Source organism: Cotesia glomerata, linkage group LG4 (assembly GCF_020080835.1).
Source record: "Cotesia glomerata isolate CgM1 linkage group LG4, MPM_Cglom_v2.3, whole genome shotgun sequence".
NCBI classification, from domain to species: Eukaryota; Metazoa; Arthropoda; class Insecta; order Hymenoptera; family Braconidae; genus Cotesia; species Cotesia glomerata.
Genome location: NC_058161.1, coordinates 4959933 through 4976297, shown reverse-complemented (window position 1 = coordinate 4976297; position 16365 = coordinate 4959933). Strand labels below are relative to the sequence as shown.

The window sequence follows — 16365 nt, the reverse complement described above, 5'->3', positions numbered from 1 at the left end:
AAAGTATTATTTTAATAATTTATTTGTTTAAAATAATCCTAAAAATCATCAAATGTCAGCTGACTTCAGTATTATACTTAATTTGATCTATTTCTTCATTTAATATTGATATTTTTAAAATTTTAGGTTATGTCGTGGAAAAATTTGACAGACAAGAAACTTATTTCAAAAAATGATTCAAAAACTATCAAAGGAGACAAAAATAAAAATGAAAATGAAGAAGAAAGTCCTAATAAGAGATACAGAAACAGTTTTATGAAGCAATTTCCCGAATTATATCGAAGCGATGTCTCAATTAATCCAAGTTATACCGGGCTCAATAATTTACCTTAGTACTATATATATTTACCTTGATTTAATTGCAGATTCATAATTAATTTGATTATTCAATCTAAATTTTGGTTTTTAGTTACATAAAATGCCGAAGACGCGTTCACAAAACAAAGAAGCAAATAACGAGACAAATAAACCGCGAGATTCATCACATCGCTATGATGCAGCCCTACGCGTTGTCAAGTGTCAGGATTGATAGAGTTTTCAGCGTCGGGTTTCCTCCAGAAGCCCTCATCGTGCCAGAATTCGTGACGGACAAGGAAAGACGACGAATTAATAAACTTATGAGTGACAGATAGATAGGTTAGGTCGAATCTTTTTGTTTTTTTAAGTTTCACTGTGAAGCTTATTGGGTTTGTATAAAAGAAAATTAATAAAACAATTGAAGTTTTATTTATTGTCAGAAATTTTATTTATTTTTCTGTCAATTCTCTGAGTGTGCTTTGATAAATGTTTCGTGATAAATGCCCAAAAGGGCCTTTGTCTATTTTGTACGGCTGTGGGAAGTCACCCCTAGAGCTATGGGACATGCATGTCAGATACTTTTATTGTTTTTACTCAGAAATGTTCTAGTGATTGATTGACGAAATATTTTTTTTTCCTTATGATGATGCTATTGATTAATTATTTGGTTTTTCAGGTGAGGAATGGGTTCGTTAGAAGAGTAATGGATAATGAAATAAATTCACTGGCGGTGGAAATTGCAGGAACTAATGTATCTACTGCGTATATTTATTCCCCGAAAAATCAATCAGCGAGTTTGGGAATTTCTCATCCTTTTATTGTTATATTGCTGAAGAATATGAAGAGATATTTCACAATGGAAATTACGGTATAATTAATTTATTTTATTTTATTATTATAGTAGATTTTATAGAAATCTAAAAATTATACTTATCTTTATTAAAGATTATAATTTAAAAGTTATATCTCAACTTTTAAAAAATCTTGCTGTTTCCTGACTCAGCTCAGCTGGTTCAAAAAATACCACTAACTCAAAAATTTATATATAAATATATTTTAATATACGATAACTCACATAATTTTTAAAGAATCTTCATTAAACATACTATAAGGTAAAAGACCCAGTTATTGACACTGGCCTAGTTTTTTGACACTTGCAATTTTAACCTAATTAAAAAAATAAAATGTTCCCAAAAAATCAATTATCTTAAAATTTATAATTCGAAAATTAATTTATTAGAGTTAATTTTTTTTTTTTTTTTTTTTTAATTAGGCTAAAATTGCAAGTGTCAATAATTAGGCCAGTGTCAATAACTGGATCTTTTACCTTAGATATTTTTTGGACGATTTCCAAGGTTTAGTTTGAAGATGAACAAAATTGGCCGATTAGTTTATAAATTACAGCAATTATACATTTTTTTAAATTAAGAAAAATTTTAACTTTTAATGTCTCTCCCTGCAATAACTATTAAATGCGATACCTTAATAACTTGATGTAAATTTTATTTGAAAGTTCATTAAATAAGCTTCAATTTACATAGCTATTTATTTTTCTAGATCAATAAGTTTCAAAATGACAGCAATTTAAAAGTTTTAAAATTTGGAAAAATTGTTGATTTTATTGATTTTTAGCGCAATTATTATTCTATTCGATAAATTATTAAATTCCTATGAGCTGCATCTGAAAATTTATTAAATAAGCTCTTAGTAATTATTTATCTATATATGCATAGTATATTTAAAAAAAAAAAAAATTTTATATCTTCCCATTCATTTGATGAAATTTTATTTTTGCATTTCTTTCTACATTTTGTTACTGAAGTTAAATGACATTAACAATTTTTTTAGAATTTTATAACAATGAAATAATTATGAAAAAAATTTAATAAAAAAATTCCATACGTGAAAATTAAAAAAAAAACTATTAGTGGAAATTTTTTAAAACATTTTTTTTTGTAATTTATTTGTTATAAAAATTAAAAAAAATTTAGAGTTATCAGTTAACTCCAGTATCGTGTTCATTTATGTTTTCTCTCAATTGCTATGCGTTAGTGTTTAAATTATCAATAATCAGTATTGTGATTTTATTTGAATAGAAAATCTACTTCCATTTCGTCTGGGAAATTATACTTTTATTATTTTATATTTAATTAAATTAATGAAAATAAATAATTTAAGATTTTAGATGAAGACGGCATGCATAGAAGATTTAAATTGAGTAATTTCCAAAGTAAGACTAAAATAAGACCTTTTAGTACGACAATGCCGATGGGATTAGGATGTGGATGGAATCAAATTCAACTAAACATGGTAGAATTGGTGAAAATAGCATATGGAACTGTTTACAGAGAAACAACTAGATTACAAATCAATGCGAATTGTAGAATCCGTCGTATATATTTTTCTGATAGGTAATTTTTTTTTTATAAAGTAAAATTTGAGTTATGTTAAAATTTTTTATTTTTTATTTTAGATTGTACGGAGAAGAAGATTTACCAGAAGAGTACAGAATTTCTTTTACGAAGCCGAAGGCGAATAAAGAAGATAAAAAAGATCGAAGAAGTATCACTTCAAAGACTTCAGAAAATCGATCATTAAATTCGCAAACTTCTCAGGAAAAAGCTCCAGGAGACAGGGGCTCGGTTAATGACTCGCAGAAGGGTGAAGAAAACCCGAAGCTAGAAGTTAGGATTCCTATTACGGAGTACGACGAAGATAGGAGCGAGCAAACTAATCGGGATTCGGTAATTGATGGAGAGTATACTGCGACGGAATTGAGTGAAACTGAAGCGGGAGAGTATTCGGATGACGAGGAGGGTGAAACGGATAATGGAGAAATTGAAGAAACTGATGAAGAAGAGGAAGGAGTGGATGGAAATGAGGAAATTGATGGAGATGCCAATGAAAGAGAGGAATTAGGTCAGGCGGAAAAAGTCGGGGAAGAAGTAGGTCAAGAGGAAGAAAATAAGGGTGAAAGTGGAGACATTGGTGACGCTGATAAAAAAGAAATTGATGTAGAGGATAATGGAGAAAATGTGGATAAAATTAAGGATAATTTAGATAAGAACGAATTGATTAAGGGAATTGATTTAAAAGGGGAAGAACTTAATATGAATGAAAAATTAAATGATGAGGGAAAAAATGAGTTGAGTAAAGAAGAAATTAAAAGTGAATTTAAAGAATTAAATGATAATGGAAAAATTATGGATAATTTAGATAAAAACGAATCGATTAAGGGAATTGATTTAAAGAGTGAAGAAGAATTTAATATGAATGAAGAATTAAATAATGATGGAAAAGATGAGTCGATTAAAAAAAAAATTAAAAGTGAATTGAAAGGAGAATTAAATAATAATTATGAATATCAACAAACTTATTAGTAAAAATAAAAATTTATATTATAAATTTTAATTTTTATTGCTTAGCATTACAAATATATATGTTGGCATTGTTTAATGGAACAAAGATATGAACTTTTGAAAATATTATTAAACATTCTAGGTGTTTGATGTACATTTTTACATTTAAATTACGTAATTATATATCAAAATAATATTATTAATTATACTTCTACTTTTTAAATATTACATTACTGTAACTTGTAATTAACGGGAAATTTTATAGACTATAAGTACCAGTTTTTTACTTAAAACTCAGATTGATAGATAAAGAATTCTATTTTTATCAAATTTACGTCTACAATCATATAAATTTTATTTATCATACTATAACATTTATAGAATGATTTGTATATTAATTTAGATACAAAGATCACAAATGGTACTGTTACCCTACAATATACATTTGCAAGAAAAAAATATTTCAATAAGCAAAATATTTTATTAGTAAATTTTTATTAATTAACAAAATAATTACGCATAATAAACCATTAATAATTACCAGTATATTTTACCTTAAAAATAATTTTATGGAATTTCGTGTTCGTCGTCTTCTCGTTTTCTTTTTAAGCTATCATCCATAGAAGTAGAAGACATTGGTTGGCTGGTTGCTATTGGGATTTTAGGTTTAACTGTTGTAGTTTGACCACTTGGTAAATTGGAACCAGCTGCAGAAATAGACATAATAAATAAAATTTAAAATCAAATAATAAAACATCAATATTTATGTTATAAAAGTTAGCCGACGTTTTTAATTTTTTTTTTATTTATTAAATTAGAACTAAAAAATATTTTTAAAGAATTGCACTTATAGTTTTTCAAATTTTTTACAAATGAAAATTTTTTTTTATTTTTTTGTAATATTTTTTTCAATAAAAAAAAAATTTCTCAAAGTTTTTAAACGTCGGCTAACTTAATTTTCATCAATATTTATGAAATTCAAATTGGTAGACACTTGATAATTTTTTTTTAATAATAAATTAGATCTAGAAAATTATTTATAGAAAATTGTACTTGTAATTTTTTTAATCTTCTAAAGATGAAATTTTTCAAATAAATTTTTTTGGCTACAATTTATTAGTTTGAAAATTTCTAAAAATAATCAGATGTCTCTCAATTTCAGTATCATTCAATATTTACCAGTTGAAATTTTAAAAACAGGCTTAGGAACAGATATAGTCTGCGTCCTAGCAATAGTTGTAAGAGTTCCAGGCCTCTTAACAACCGAGAGACCAGTTTTATTGGAATCAACTCTAACTCTGGACTGCCCACTGACCAAATTATTGCCGACTATCGTGTGAATCGGCTTACCAACAGGTTTCTTTAAGGTAGGCTTCAACTTATAATTAGCTGCTATCAAACAGTAACGATCTGGCGGCAACCTGAGTCCATTATTCGGCTTGACAAACGGCAACGCAATGTTATTCTTAGCCCTAGCGACCTCCAGCAAAACGTCTCTTGGCGGTGGATTAGTGAAAGTTTTCTCCAGCTGCATTTTTACAGCTAATCTAACGTCATCTAGGTCAATAAATTTCTTTTTCGCATGGCTAGCGTAGATCCTACTGTCATCCAGGGTACATGTAATGTAGCCTAAATAAAAACAACTTGAGATCACACTTAATAAAAAAAAATTAATTAAACAAGTTAATACTTACGGTAAGTAAATTCAAGTAGTTGATTGATAACTTTTTGTTCATATTGTTCAATCCCCATGTCCTTAATTATTGACATTATAACCTGTGCATCCTTAGGCACATGCTTCACATGACTAGCAGTCTTTGTTTTTTCCGCCATTTTATTTTTTTAATTATTTATAATTATTGTAATTGTTTATTGAACAACAAACAGCAATTATAATTAATTATTCTGACACTAACACTTGCTTAAATTGTTTTATTTACCTCATTATTTTTATTTACGCGTCCATATTTTTTTATCTTTATTTTTAAGCTTCCAGAGGTCGGTAAAAATAATCTCCACAATTTTTAGATGGCGCTTCGTGCTAATCTCGTCAACAACTGTCAATTTTTTGGATTTTCATGACAACTAAATTAATTTTTTTTTAATATTAATAAAAAAATTAGACTTCTAGAAATTTAAAAGAATTACAGGTGGAAATTTTTATAAATTATTTATTTTTTATTACTGCTTTGTAATGAAAATAAAATTTTAAATGTTTGCTAATTTCAATGACATTAAAGTTAGCAGTCAAGTTAAATTTTATTTAACAAAAAAATTTCTTCTAAAAAATGATTTTTAAAAAATTGTATTTTTAATTTTTTACAATTGTTACATATCAATTTTTTTTGCACTAATTTATTTCTTAAAAAAATTCTAAAAATGATTGAATATCTGCTACTTTAATTTTCATCTAATTTCAGCATCATTTATTTTATGATACTGAAGTTAGCCGACAACTGTCAATTGTTTTAATTCTTATAACAAATTAATTACAATAATAAAAGTGCTTTTTAAAATTTCCACTAATAATTTTTTTTTTTTTAATTTTTAAATATAGATTTTTTTTTTCATAATAAATTTCATTGGTTCTAAATATTCTAAAAAAATTTTGAATGTCTGTTAACTTCAGTGTGATTTTTTTTTAGTTTTAAGCGCGGAGCGATACAAAGAGAACAATTGACATATCAGCCGTTTGATAGTTTGATATAAAATTTAAAAAATGTGTCGGCAAAAATATCAGCAAAGAAGTTGTTAATCTTATAATATATCTTATCTTATCTTATCATTTATTTAAATTCCGTCGTAGACATTCTTGTAGTCTAGATCTCCGTTGACAACAGAGATAATCACGTAGTCACTGAAAACCAACCTTAAGTTTAAGCAAAACTCAAATGTTTATAAACCTCTACTGTGTCTGTGTCGCAACACGTGGTTGGGTATTGGAAGTCAAAACAAACACCAAGGTCATCGTTTTACAATAATGATAAAAAAAAGCCAGTAAAATTCATTTGTATATTTATACGAAAATAATAACTCTGAAGAACTGGAATTCCCGCATTATGTCGCTGAGTCACTTTGATAGAGCGATGCTCAATTGTTCTGTCTTAATACATTAATACTTGCAAAACAATTCTGAGCTTGGAATATTTTTAATATAATTAAAAATACAGTTATGTACAAATTTACTTACGTTTTGTTATTTTATTTTGATTGATAAAAATCTAAAAATATCATTGATTTAAAAGAGTAAGTATTAAAATTGCTATCCAATAATTTAGTTTATAAGTGATAAGTCTATTTTTAAAATTATTTCTATTGAAACTTGACAACTGTTCAGAATTTTACTAAAATCTCAAGTTCATTTATTAAAAAAAAAATATATGTGATATTTTCTAAGAACCAGTTTTTCCTAGATTAAAAATAAAATTCCTAGATTAAAAAACTGGCCCTAAAACTTAATAAATAAATTTTCTGAAATTTCTTAGGTTAATTTCTATTTTTATCTTTTACTTTAATTAAAAAAAAAATTATTTTTCCTAGTAATTACCTCAACTTACACTTTTTTAAAATTTATTAATTTAATTTATTTTACAGTGAATCCCGAAATTCAAAGCGGAAAACAATCAGACGGACAAATGACGTCTGAATCCCAAAAATATCCTGAATATATAACCGGTGAGTCCCAGATAGATGACGATAAATTATTACATTGTTATATATGTAATGTTAAACAAATTTGGAAGGAGCACAAGGTCAGCTACCAACATAAGTCACAACTCCACTATTTTTTAAATAATTTTGAAGAGTCATCAGCGGGACGTGTCAAATGCAAGCTATGTAACAATGAGATTTTAATAAGTTCATTTAAAAAACACGCTGCTAAAACACATAAATTGATTCCATGGTACAGACCACCTAATGAACCAATTTCGTACTTCATAAATTTTGTCAAGCCCACAAAAGAAGTTTATAACTGCCTCTTATGCGATAAAGAACTCAATAGTTGGTGCATGGCATTGAGGCACATTGAGCTTTCAAAGCATCGAATTCGTTTGAAGAACATTATTAAAGAAAATGTCGATGAAGCACGTTTGAAAATTAGATTTTGTAGAGAAGCAATTGACCATTACATTTTTTCCAACGGAGCTTCACGAGCTCGATGTTTGGCATGTAATATTATTTTTGAGGAATACAATGCTGTTTATGAACATTTTACTGATAAAACTCACAAGAAAAATTTGAAGAATAATAACATCCATCCCGTTTTATCTTTGGATGATTCCATGAGTTTGCTTCTTAAAGATTTAAAAATAAGTGATCCAAAAAACTCTACAAGCGATGACTCTGCTGGAATTTCTAATTCAGAGTCTCGGGTATCTACAAGCTCAGGTTACGGATCTACTTTTAGAGACTCAAAACTCAATGATAATCATTCTGATAACGAGGACATTGAAAGTAATAAATCTCCAGAAAAAATTGAAGTTGTCTCTCCTTCTAATGAGTTGAAAATTTATTCCAAAAAACCTGCAATAAAAGAAGAGGCAGACCTAGCAGACCCAAAACTTAATGATAATAATTCTGATAACGAGGACATTGAAAGTAATAAATCTCCAGAGAAAATTGAAGTTGTCTCTCCTTCTAATGAGCTGAAAATTTATTTCGAAAAACTTGCAATAAAAGAAGAGGCAGACTTAGCACTCTCTAATTTAAAATCTATAATCAATTGGACGAAATTAGAAAATTTGATTCTTCGTTTTTTTGAAAACTACATTTATATTGGTGACGACTTTTATTATTGTAATTTGTGTGTACAAAGCTTCTCATCTTTATCGTCTATATCGGCGCATCTTGATGAATCGGATCACAAATATTGGTTATTACAAGAACAAAAAAAAACATGGTCTAATGGATATAAAGCACCTTATATGCCAATTTTCATGGAATTACTCATATCTAATAATATTTTTCCTCATGACTTAACAAAATTAAAATGTTTCACTTGCCAGACTGTAATACCATATTATAATAGTGCCGAAGAGCATATCAACAGTCCATTACACAGAAACGTTCATGAACCTAATGATATTTTGATAGAAGCACCTGTTGAACGTAAGCCACGATTGTTACCGGAATCAAAAACTGATGTAGCTGTTTACTTTAAAAATTTTATTGAAAAAGGCCATACAAACTATTACTGCCACTTGTGTCAGTCTTCTTTTACATCATCAATTACAGTAATTACGCATATCGAGACATTGGAACATTGTAAGCTTTTATGGAATGAAAAACCAAAAGTATTTAAAGAGCCTAAGTATACGTTATATTTCTACGAATTGTCCATAAGAAATAGTATTTTTGGACTAACTCACAAAAAGGTAAAATGTTTTGCATGCAAAAGCGGTAAAATGCCGAAGAAAGTGGTAGAGAGTCATATAAAAACTCCAGGACATGAAACTGGTATTATACTAAATGGTCCAAGCAGTGACAACCAAAGTCCAAAAACTGCAATCAAGAATTCTAAATCTTCAGCAGAAAAACTAATTATTAAAAACGATCAATTGATACCCGAACGTGATTTGGAAAACCGATTTTTAAAATGCTTTGAAAATTTTATTCTTGTTAGTAAAAGTAACTATTTTTGTAATTTGTGTGAAAAGACATTTTCTTCTTCGTCTTCAATGTTCGTACATATACTTGATTCAAGCCATATAAATCTTTTGGAAGAAAGAAGACAGAAGTACGGGATAAGTGAGCATAAATTTTTGCATATGCCGAAATTTTATGAATCTCTTGTTCGGAACAATGTTTTTCAACTTAATCCACTGACAGTAATATGTATATCGTGCGGGTGCAGAATAAGTGGGTACATTAGTGCTGAAGAACACATAAATGGTAAGAAACATAAAATTACTCATAAATCTATACTTAATGAAATGAAATCATCTATTTCACTTGAAACTGAAGATGAATGTACAGACGCGGCGGTTGTATTACCAGAAACAAAGAAAAAATTCGCTAAATATTATAAAAATTCTATTGAAAAGCGCTCGGAAGATTACTATTGCCATCTTTGTTGTAGTAATTTATCATCTTCTGAAGTAATGGAGCACATTAAAAGTCGAAAGCATTACAATTTTGCCATTAATAATTGCAAAGATGCATATAAAGTTCGAAAAAAAATTTTTTACACCGAATTGTGTGTAAGAAATGGTATTTTTTGTCACACTGCTCCTGGATTGAAATGTTTTACTTGCGATAATTTGGTTGAAAACAAGGAAAACATAGAAAAGCATGTAAAGAGTGAGGCGCACAAAATGAATCGAGAATGCAGGCAACAAAACACAATTCTATCTCAATCCAAAACTAGTTCAGTTGAACCGATCACTGACGTTAAAATAAATAAAGCTCTTCCACTTCAAGCACCAAGTTGTATTTCCAATGAAAAAAAAATTGAAATTAATCAAAATATTATGCCAAGAGTTAGTGAAAAAATTGATGATACTATAAAATTGATAAAGATATGTGATATAGAAAATAATTATTTAATCTTTTATGAAAATTTTATATTTATATGGAACAATTCTTATCGCTGTAATTTGTGTAAAAAAAATTTCCTGGCATCTTCGATTTTGTCACATATAAATGATTTACATCATCAAAATCTTTTAGAAGAAAAAAGACAAGAAACTGGTATTAGTAAGCACAAAGTTTTATACTTACCAAATTTTTATGAATTACTTATCCGGAATAATATTTTTCAGTTCGATTCACTTGCAATTAAATGTTTATCATGTGAGTGTTCTATTACAGACTGCTCAACTGCTGAAGATCACATTGGTAGTGAATGGCATAAAAATAATATTAAATTTATGGCTGCTATAATGGGCGCGTTAATTCCCATCGGAAGTAAAGATAAAAATTCAGGGCCGCAAATCTCGTTACCGGATTCGAAAGATGATTTTGCAAAGTATTTCGGAAATTTTATTGAAAAACGTCAAGAATATTACTACTGTCATTTGTGTTATATTACTCTGTCAACTTGGCTTGAAGCATCAGCGCACATGGAAGTTCCAAAACACCGTAACATCGCAACGAATCAGTATATCGACACAAAGATCCAAAGTAATTTATATCACAGTGAATTATGTGTAAGAAATAGTATTTTTTGTTACAGTTCCACCGAATTCCAATGCTTTTCCTGCAAAAAAAATTTTTTTACAATGATTGAAGTAGAACAGCATGTTGCGAGTAAAAAACACAAAAAAAATTTTAAAGTTAACTCAATTAAAAAGACATCAACAAAAATTGTTCCAGTGAGTACACAATATTCTTTGAACAACAACAAAAATATTGAAATTTATCAGAGCACTGGATCTACAGAAGGAAAAAATATTAATAATCATCAGTCAATATCTAATTTAAAATTGGAAGATCAATTTTTAAATTGCTTCAAAAATTTTATTTGCATATTTGATAAATTTTATTATTGTTGTCTATGTAAAAATGCTTTTCTGTCATCAGTTCTAATGTTATTGCATATAAATGATCCAATCCATATAAAAAAAAGACAAGAGAACGGTATTACCGAGCACACAGTTTTGTATACGCCAAATTTTTGTGAACTGCTAGTTCGGAATAATGTTTTTCAACTCAATTCACTGACATTAGAATGCTTATCATGCAAGTGCAGAATAGTTGGGTACATTAGTGCTGAAGAACACATAAATGGTAATTGTCATAAAAATACTCATAAATATGTACTTGATGAAATAAAATCAGCTATCTTAGTCGCAAGTGAAGATAAAAATGCAGACACGACAATTGGATTACCAGAAACGAAAGAAGATTTTGACCAATACTTTGAAAATTTTATTGAAAAGCGCTCCGAAGATTATTACTGTCATCTGTGTTGTACTAAATTGTCATCTTCTAAAGTAATGGTGCACATTAAAATTCCAAAACATCTTAATCTTCCCAAGAATAATTACAAAGATAAAAAAACTAAAAATAATTTTTTTTACACCGAATTGTGCGTAAGAAATGGTATTTTTAGTTGCACTGACCCTGTATTGAAATGTTTTACATGCGATAAATTGGTTGGAGTAAAAAAAATGATAGAAGGGCATGTAGAGAGTGAAGAACATAAGGCTAAGCATAATCCAATAGCTACTTCTTCCGTAACTAAAACTTCTTCTAGCGAGTTGCCGATAACTCAAAGTCAGTTTCTTGAATTATTTAAGAATTCAATCTTTCTTCACAAGAAAAATTGTTTTTGCAATTTGTGTGAAATATATCTCCCAAAATGTGATGCTATGGCACACATAGATAGTAGGTATCACAAGAAGAAAATAGAGCACAAGAAAGAATTATTCATTAAAGTCTGTGATAAGGTATCAAATAATAATTTTGAAGAGTTTGTACGAAACAATGTTTTTCCATTTGATAAGTCCACGTTAAATTGTTACTCATGCAATCTCAAAATTAGTAACTATCAAACCATCTTATATCATTTTGGTAATTATACGCATAAAAGTGGTCTTGATAAATTAAAAACTAATTTAATAGCAGAAGAAAAATCAGCAGCTGAAGAATCTCCAAAAAAACAAAGTAAACATAAAAGTGTTGTTAATGAATTGAAAACTACTTCAGTAGCAGAAGAAAAATCGAGTGCTAAAAAATCTTCAAAAAAGCAGCAAAAAAGTAAATATGATTCTTCAAACATTTTATCATGCAATATTTACAAGTACAATGATACAAGAAATGAATTTTTCTACTGCTGTGTTTGCAATCTTAAAATCAGGTCCCGTAATATCTTACACGTCCATTTATCCCGCCATTTTTGGCAGCTATTTACTGATGAAGACATGGATAAGTTGATGGCTTCAGCGAAGTTACAGTCTGAAAAAGTTCTAGTTCTTAAGAACGAAAGTGTTGGGCAACCTGTTTTGAACTTTTTGGATGGCAGAAGACTTGCAGAAATTAAAGAACAGGCGAAAACTGGTGATAAGAAATCCGACAAGGATGCTTCATTGAAAAAGAAGAAGAAACGAGATAAAAAAAAGGATGATAAGAAAGATAAAAAAGGTCCAGGAAGGCGTTTTAGAAAAATTAAGATAGATGATCTAGATGTTGATGAAAATAACAGCTCTAATGAACTGGATATTTATGAAATGAATGAAGAAATACGCAATGTGATCCAAGTAAGTTTAAACAGAATTTGTATCATGAACAAAGATGAAATTTACTGTATGATATGTCGCAAAAATGTGGAGTATTCTTCGCGAATCGTCTATGAACATTTTCGAAGCATTGAACACTCGTACTCTGTGACACAAATGGTTCAAGATCACATGAAATTTAAAAGTTATCCAAGGGAGCTGAGTGATTTTGAATTGGCCCGTGAGATGATGGAGGATAAAAGCGATCGACATGTTTGTTGCTTTGTTTGTAATCCTGCTAAGCCTGCGACTATTCCTAACAACGTCGAATCCTTGAAGTTTCATATAAACTCGGAAAGGCATCAGGATAAAAAAGAAAAATTGAGCGAGAATTTGCAGCAATTTATAAGTAATTTTTTCGCAAGGCTAGAACGCAATTGGTTTAATATTCAGAAATACTGGTGTGTGATTTGCAACAGTAAATTTAATCTTGAACATAAATTTTGTCATCATTTCAAATCAGAGTCTCATAATAAAAAGTTGCAGAATTTTATTAGATTTGAAAATCTTATTTTCGATTTTTGTCCTACATGTGGTATACTTTATTATGGATTCAAGAATACTTTTACTTATCATTCGGATTGTCAGTTTCATAAATTTTATCGTGATAAAAATTCATATTTCATATCACAACTTCCGAAACTTACTGAGGAATTGGTGGTTAACGCGGAAGAAAAATTGAAAAGTCAATTAACAAAGTTGGAAAGTAATGAAGCTACAAGAAAAAATGAAGAGCAGTTGCTGTTAAAAGATTTGAAAATAACAATTAATAATTATGGAGATGCTCAAATGTATCCATTTGGTTCTCGAATCACTGGACTTGCATCCATGAGCAGTGATCTTGATATCTTCATTGATTGTTGTAAGTAATTTATTTAATTTTCATTTTTTTTTTTTGTAATTTTTTTTATGATACTGAAAAATTTTTTAATTAAAAAAAAATCAATTATGGTAAAAAAAAAATACTTTAAAAAATTTACATTTACAATTTTTAGACGTGGAATTTTTTATGATATTAAAGTAAGCAGTTTCTTCACCATCAATTTTATTTAACAAAAAAATTTGGTCCAAAAAATTGCATTTTTAACTTTTTCAAATTTCGACGTCAATTTTTTTTCTCATTTTTTTGCCTTAATTTATTTGTTAGAAAAGTTTAAAAAATTATTAAATATTTGCTAAATTAGTTTTCACAATTTTTTCATTCAAATTTTTTTTTAAATAATTTAATTGTTATAGAAATTAAAAAACTGACAGATGTCTGTTAATTTCAGTATCATATTTGTTTTTTATTACTGACAAAATTTTATTTCTAATAAAAATTTTTTTTATATTATAGATGACCATTATTACGAAGGAACTGAATTTGATGATGTATTGAATGTATTGACAAAAATTGAAAGTTTATTGAAGAAGAAAAAAGAAATCTGGACAATCAAAAAAACAATTACTACATCCAGAATTCCAATAATTAAACTGACTCATAATATTACAAGTATCGATTGCGATTTATCATTTACAAACGGTCTAACAACTGAAAACACCAAATTAGTCAAGTAAGTGAAAATTTTTATTTTATAATTCTTTTATATTATTTCAATGTCAATTAACAATTTTTTTTTTACTTCAGATTATACGTTGACAAGTATCCGATGTGCAAAAAACTCATTTTGTTCATGAGATACTGGATAGATGCTTGCAACCTTAATGGTCAAGATGAAATTCGCAGCTATGCCATTTCTTGGATGGTAATTTATTATTTGCAAACAAAGTTTATCTTACCAAGCGTTGCAGAGTTGATGAAAACTGAAGGAGAGTCACGTATGGTTGGTGGTTGGGAAACCAAAGTGACCAAAGATTTTAAGCTACCTGATATTATTGATTATAGTTTTAAGGATCTGTTGTACGGATTTTTTATTATGTGCGCTGGATTCGATTACAGAAATAATATTATCTGCCCGCTTCTGGGTCGACCGGTAAAAAAAATCGATTTTCTTGTGCCTAAAAAAATGACAAATTTACCTGAAGAAATGGGGCCTTACATAAATTACATGAAGAAAAATCGTAAAAAGGTCGACGGTTTCCGATCCGATTCGGCAATGGGCGTTCAAGATCCTTTCGATCTCAGCCACAATTTAACAAAAGCCGTCAAGAAATTTGTAATGTATCGATTCCGAACTTACTGCGCTATTAGTGCTAATAAGTTGATTGATAAATAATCAATGGTGGAACTTTTATTTAATTTAAGATTATTTTTTAACAAAATTTAAAATATTGTTCCGGACAAATATCTTAATAGTCATAGTTAAATATTACACAGTATTTTAATGTTACCAATAAACAGTTGCTATTTTTGTATTTTCACAATAGTATTTTATAATTAAATGTTTTAAAAATTAAAATGATGGATTTTGTATTCTTATAACTTTTATGCATAAGTTGAGTTGTTGTAAATGGTTGTCTAGTATCAAATATGGATAATACAACTCGATAAAATGATAATGTATGAAGGTTACAGATAAATCCATTATAATTGTTTTTAACTGAAGATAAATAATTTTAATATTTGTCTATGTACTGATTAAAAATAAATTTTTTACTGGTTATAAGCAAGCTATTGCTATTTTTTTTTATTCTTTCTATATCTCTTCAATTTATTTCTTCATTGAAGAATATTATCACAAATATTTCTTCAAGAAAATAAAAAAATTTTTTCAATTTTTTTCATTAATTAAATTATAATGATACTGAAGTTGACAGACATTAGAAATACTTTTATAATTTTATAACAATGAAATTATTATAGACAAAATTTAATAAAAAAATTGCTCTCGTGAAAATTAATAAAAATTATAAGTGTGAAAAGTTTTAGAAGCATTTTTTTATTATAATTGATTGGTTGAAAATATTTTTAAAAATTGCACTTCAAATTTTTCAATTTTCTACAAGTCAAATGTTTCTTTTTATGAATTTTTATAATATAAAAAATTCTAAAATTGTCAGATGTCTGCTAATTTCATTTTTATTTCCAGCAAAATTAATTAAAAAAATTATTTCATGTATTTATCGACGAAACTCTACTCAAGTCTTTTTATAATTTCTTCACAAAAATTTTTTAATCAATAAAAATTCAACGTAGAAAAATATTTTTAAATAATTGCACTTAAAATTTTTCAAATTTTCTACATCTCAAATTTTTTCTTTTACTTTTTTTTTAATTTGTTTTCAATAAAAAACTTTTAAAAATTTTCAGATTTCGGCTAATTTATTTTTCATAAAAATTATTTCTTTCTCAAATAAAAAAAAAAAAAATTTAATTCAATTTAAAAATTAAAAATCTCAGGTCAAGTGTCTTGAAAATTGAAAGTTGATGGTCACAGTCCATTGACCTTTGTACTGACTCGATTTCCGAGTGTCTATATAATATCAATATACATAAGTAAAACATATATAATACGTGTACCTCGGCGTAAGTGCAAAAGACACATGCACAT

General features: G+C 27.8%; 3 protein-coding genes across 3 annotated transcripts; 2 read left to right on the top strand and 1 right to left on the bottom strand.

Annotated features, from left to right (window-relative positions):
• The first annotated feature begins 547 nt into the window (after positions 1-547).
• Positions 548-3677, top strand: LOC123262969 (RNA polymerase-associated protein LEO1-like). Its single transcript, XM_044725480.1, has 4 exons — positions 548-636; positions 974-1165; positions 2476-2708; positions 2771-3677. The coding sequence occupies exons 2-4, from the start codon at positions 1001-1003 to the stop codon at positions 3675-3677; spliced, it is 1305 nt and encodes a 434-aa protein (XP_044581415.1). The 5' UTR covers positions 548-636; positions 974-1000.
• An 18-nt stretch (positions 3678-3695) lies between these two features.
• LOC123264299 (transcription initiation factor TFIID subunit 9-like) lies at positions 3696-5623 on the bottom strand. Its single transcript, XM_044727534.1, has 3 exons — positions 5351-5623; positions 4836-5285; positions 3696-4363 (listed from the first exon to the last, which is right to left on the bottom strand). Exons 1-3 carry the CDS (start codon positions 5487-5489, stop codon positions 4224-4226), a joined length of 729 nt encoding a protein of 242 aa, XP_044583469.1. The 5' UTR covers positions 5490-5623; the 3' UTR covers positions 3696-4223.
• Positions 5624-6482: 859 nt separating this feature from the next.
• LOC123264287 lies at positions 6483-15470 on the top strand. The gene is made up of 4 exons (XM_044727511.1): positions 6483-6902; positions 7251-13736; positions 14211-14427; positions 14502-15470. Coding segments are annotated over exons 1-4 (7293 nt in total). The 5' UTR covers positions 6483-6901; the 3' UTR covers positions 15091-15470.
• The last annotated feature ends 895 nt before the right edge of the window (positions 15471-16365 follow it).

Excerpts from the sequence above, each read along its gene's own strand:
- LOC123262969 (XM_044725480.1), top strand. The coding sequence starts at position 1,001 with ATGGATAATGAAATAAATTCACTGGCGGTGGAAATTGCAGGAACTAAT. Across the intron at positions 1,166-2,475 it reads ATTTCACAATGGAAATTACG|ATTTTAGATGAAGACGGCAT; the intron begins GTATAATTAATT and ends AAATAATTTAAG. Across the intron at positions 2,709-2,770 it reads CGTATATATTTTTCTGATAG|ATTGTACGGAGAAGAAGATT; the intron begins GTAATTTTTTTT and ends TTTTTATTTTAG.
- LOC123264287 (XM_044727511.1), top strand. Across the intron at positions 13,737-14,210 it reads TGATATCTTCATTGATTGTT|ATGACCATTATTACGAAGGA; the intron begins GTAAGTAATTTA and ends TTTATATTATAG. Across the intron at positions 14,428-14,501 it reads GAAAACACCAAATTAGTCAA|ATTATACGTTGACAAGTATC; the intron begins GTAAGTGAAAAT and ends TTTTTACTTCAG.
- LOC123264299 (XM_044727534.1), bottom strand. The coding sequence starts at position 5,489 with ATGGCGGAAAAAACAAAGACTGCTAGTCATGTGAAGCATGTGCCTAAG. Across the intron at positions 5,286-5,350 it reads ACTACTTGAATTTACTTACC|GCTACATTACATGTACCCTG; the intron begins GTAAGTATTAAC and ends GTTTTTATTTAG. Across the intron at positions 4,364-4,835 it reads TGTTTTTAAAATTTCAACTG|CTGGTTCCAATTTACCAAGT; the intron begins GTAAATATTGAA and ends CTATTTCTGCAG.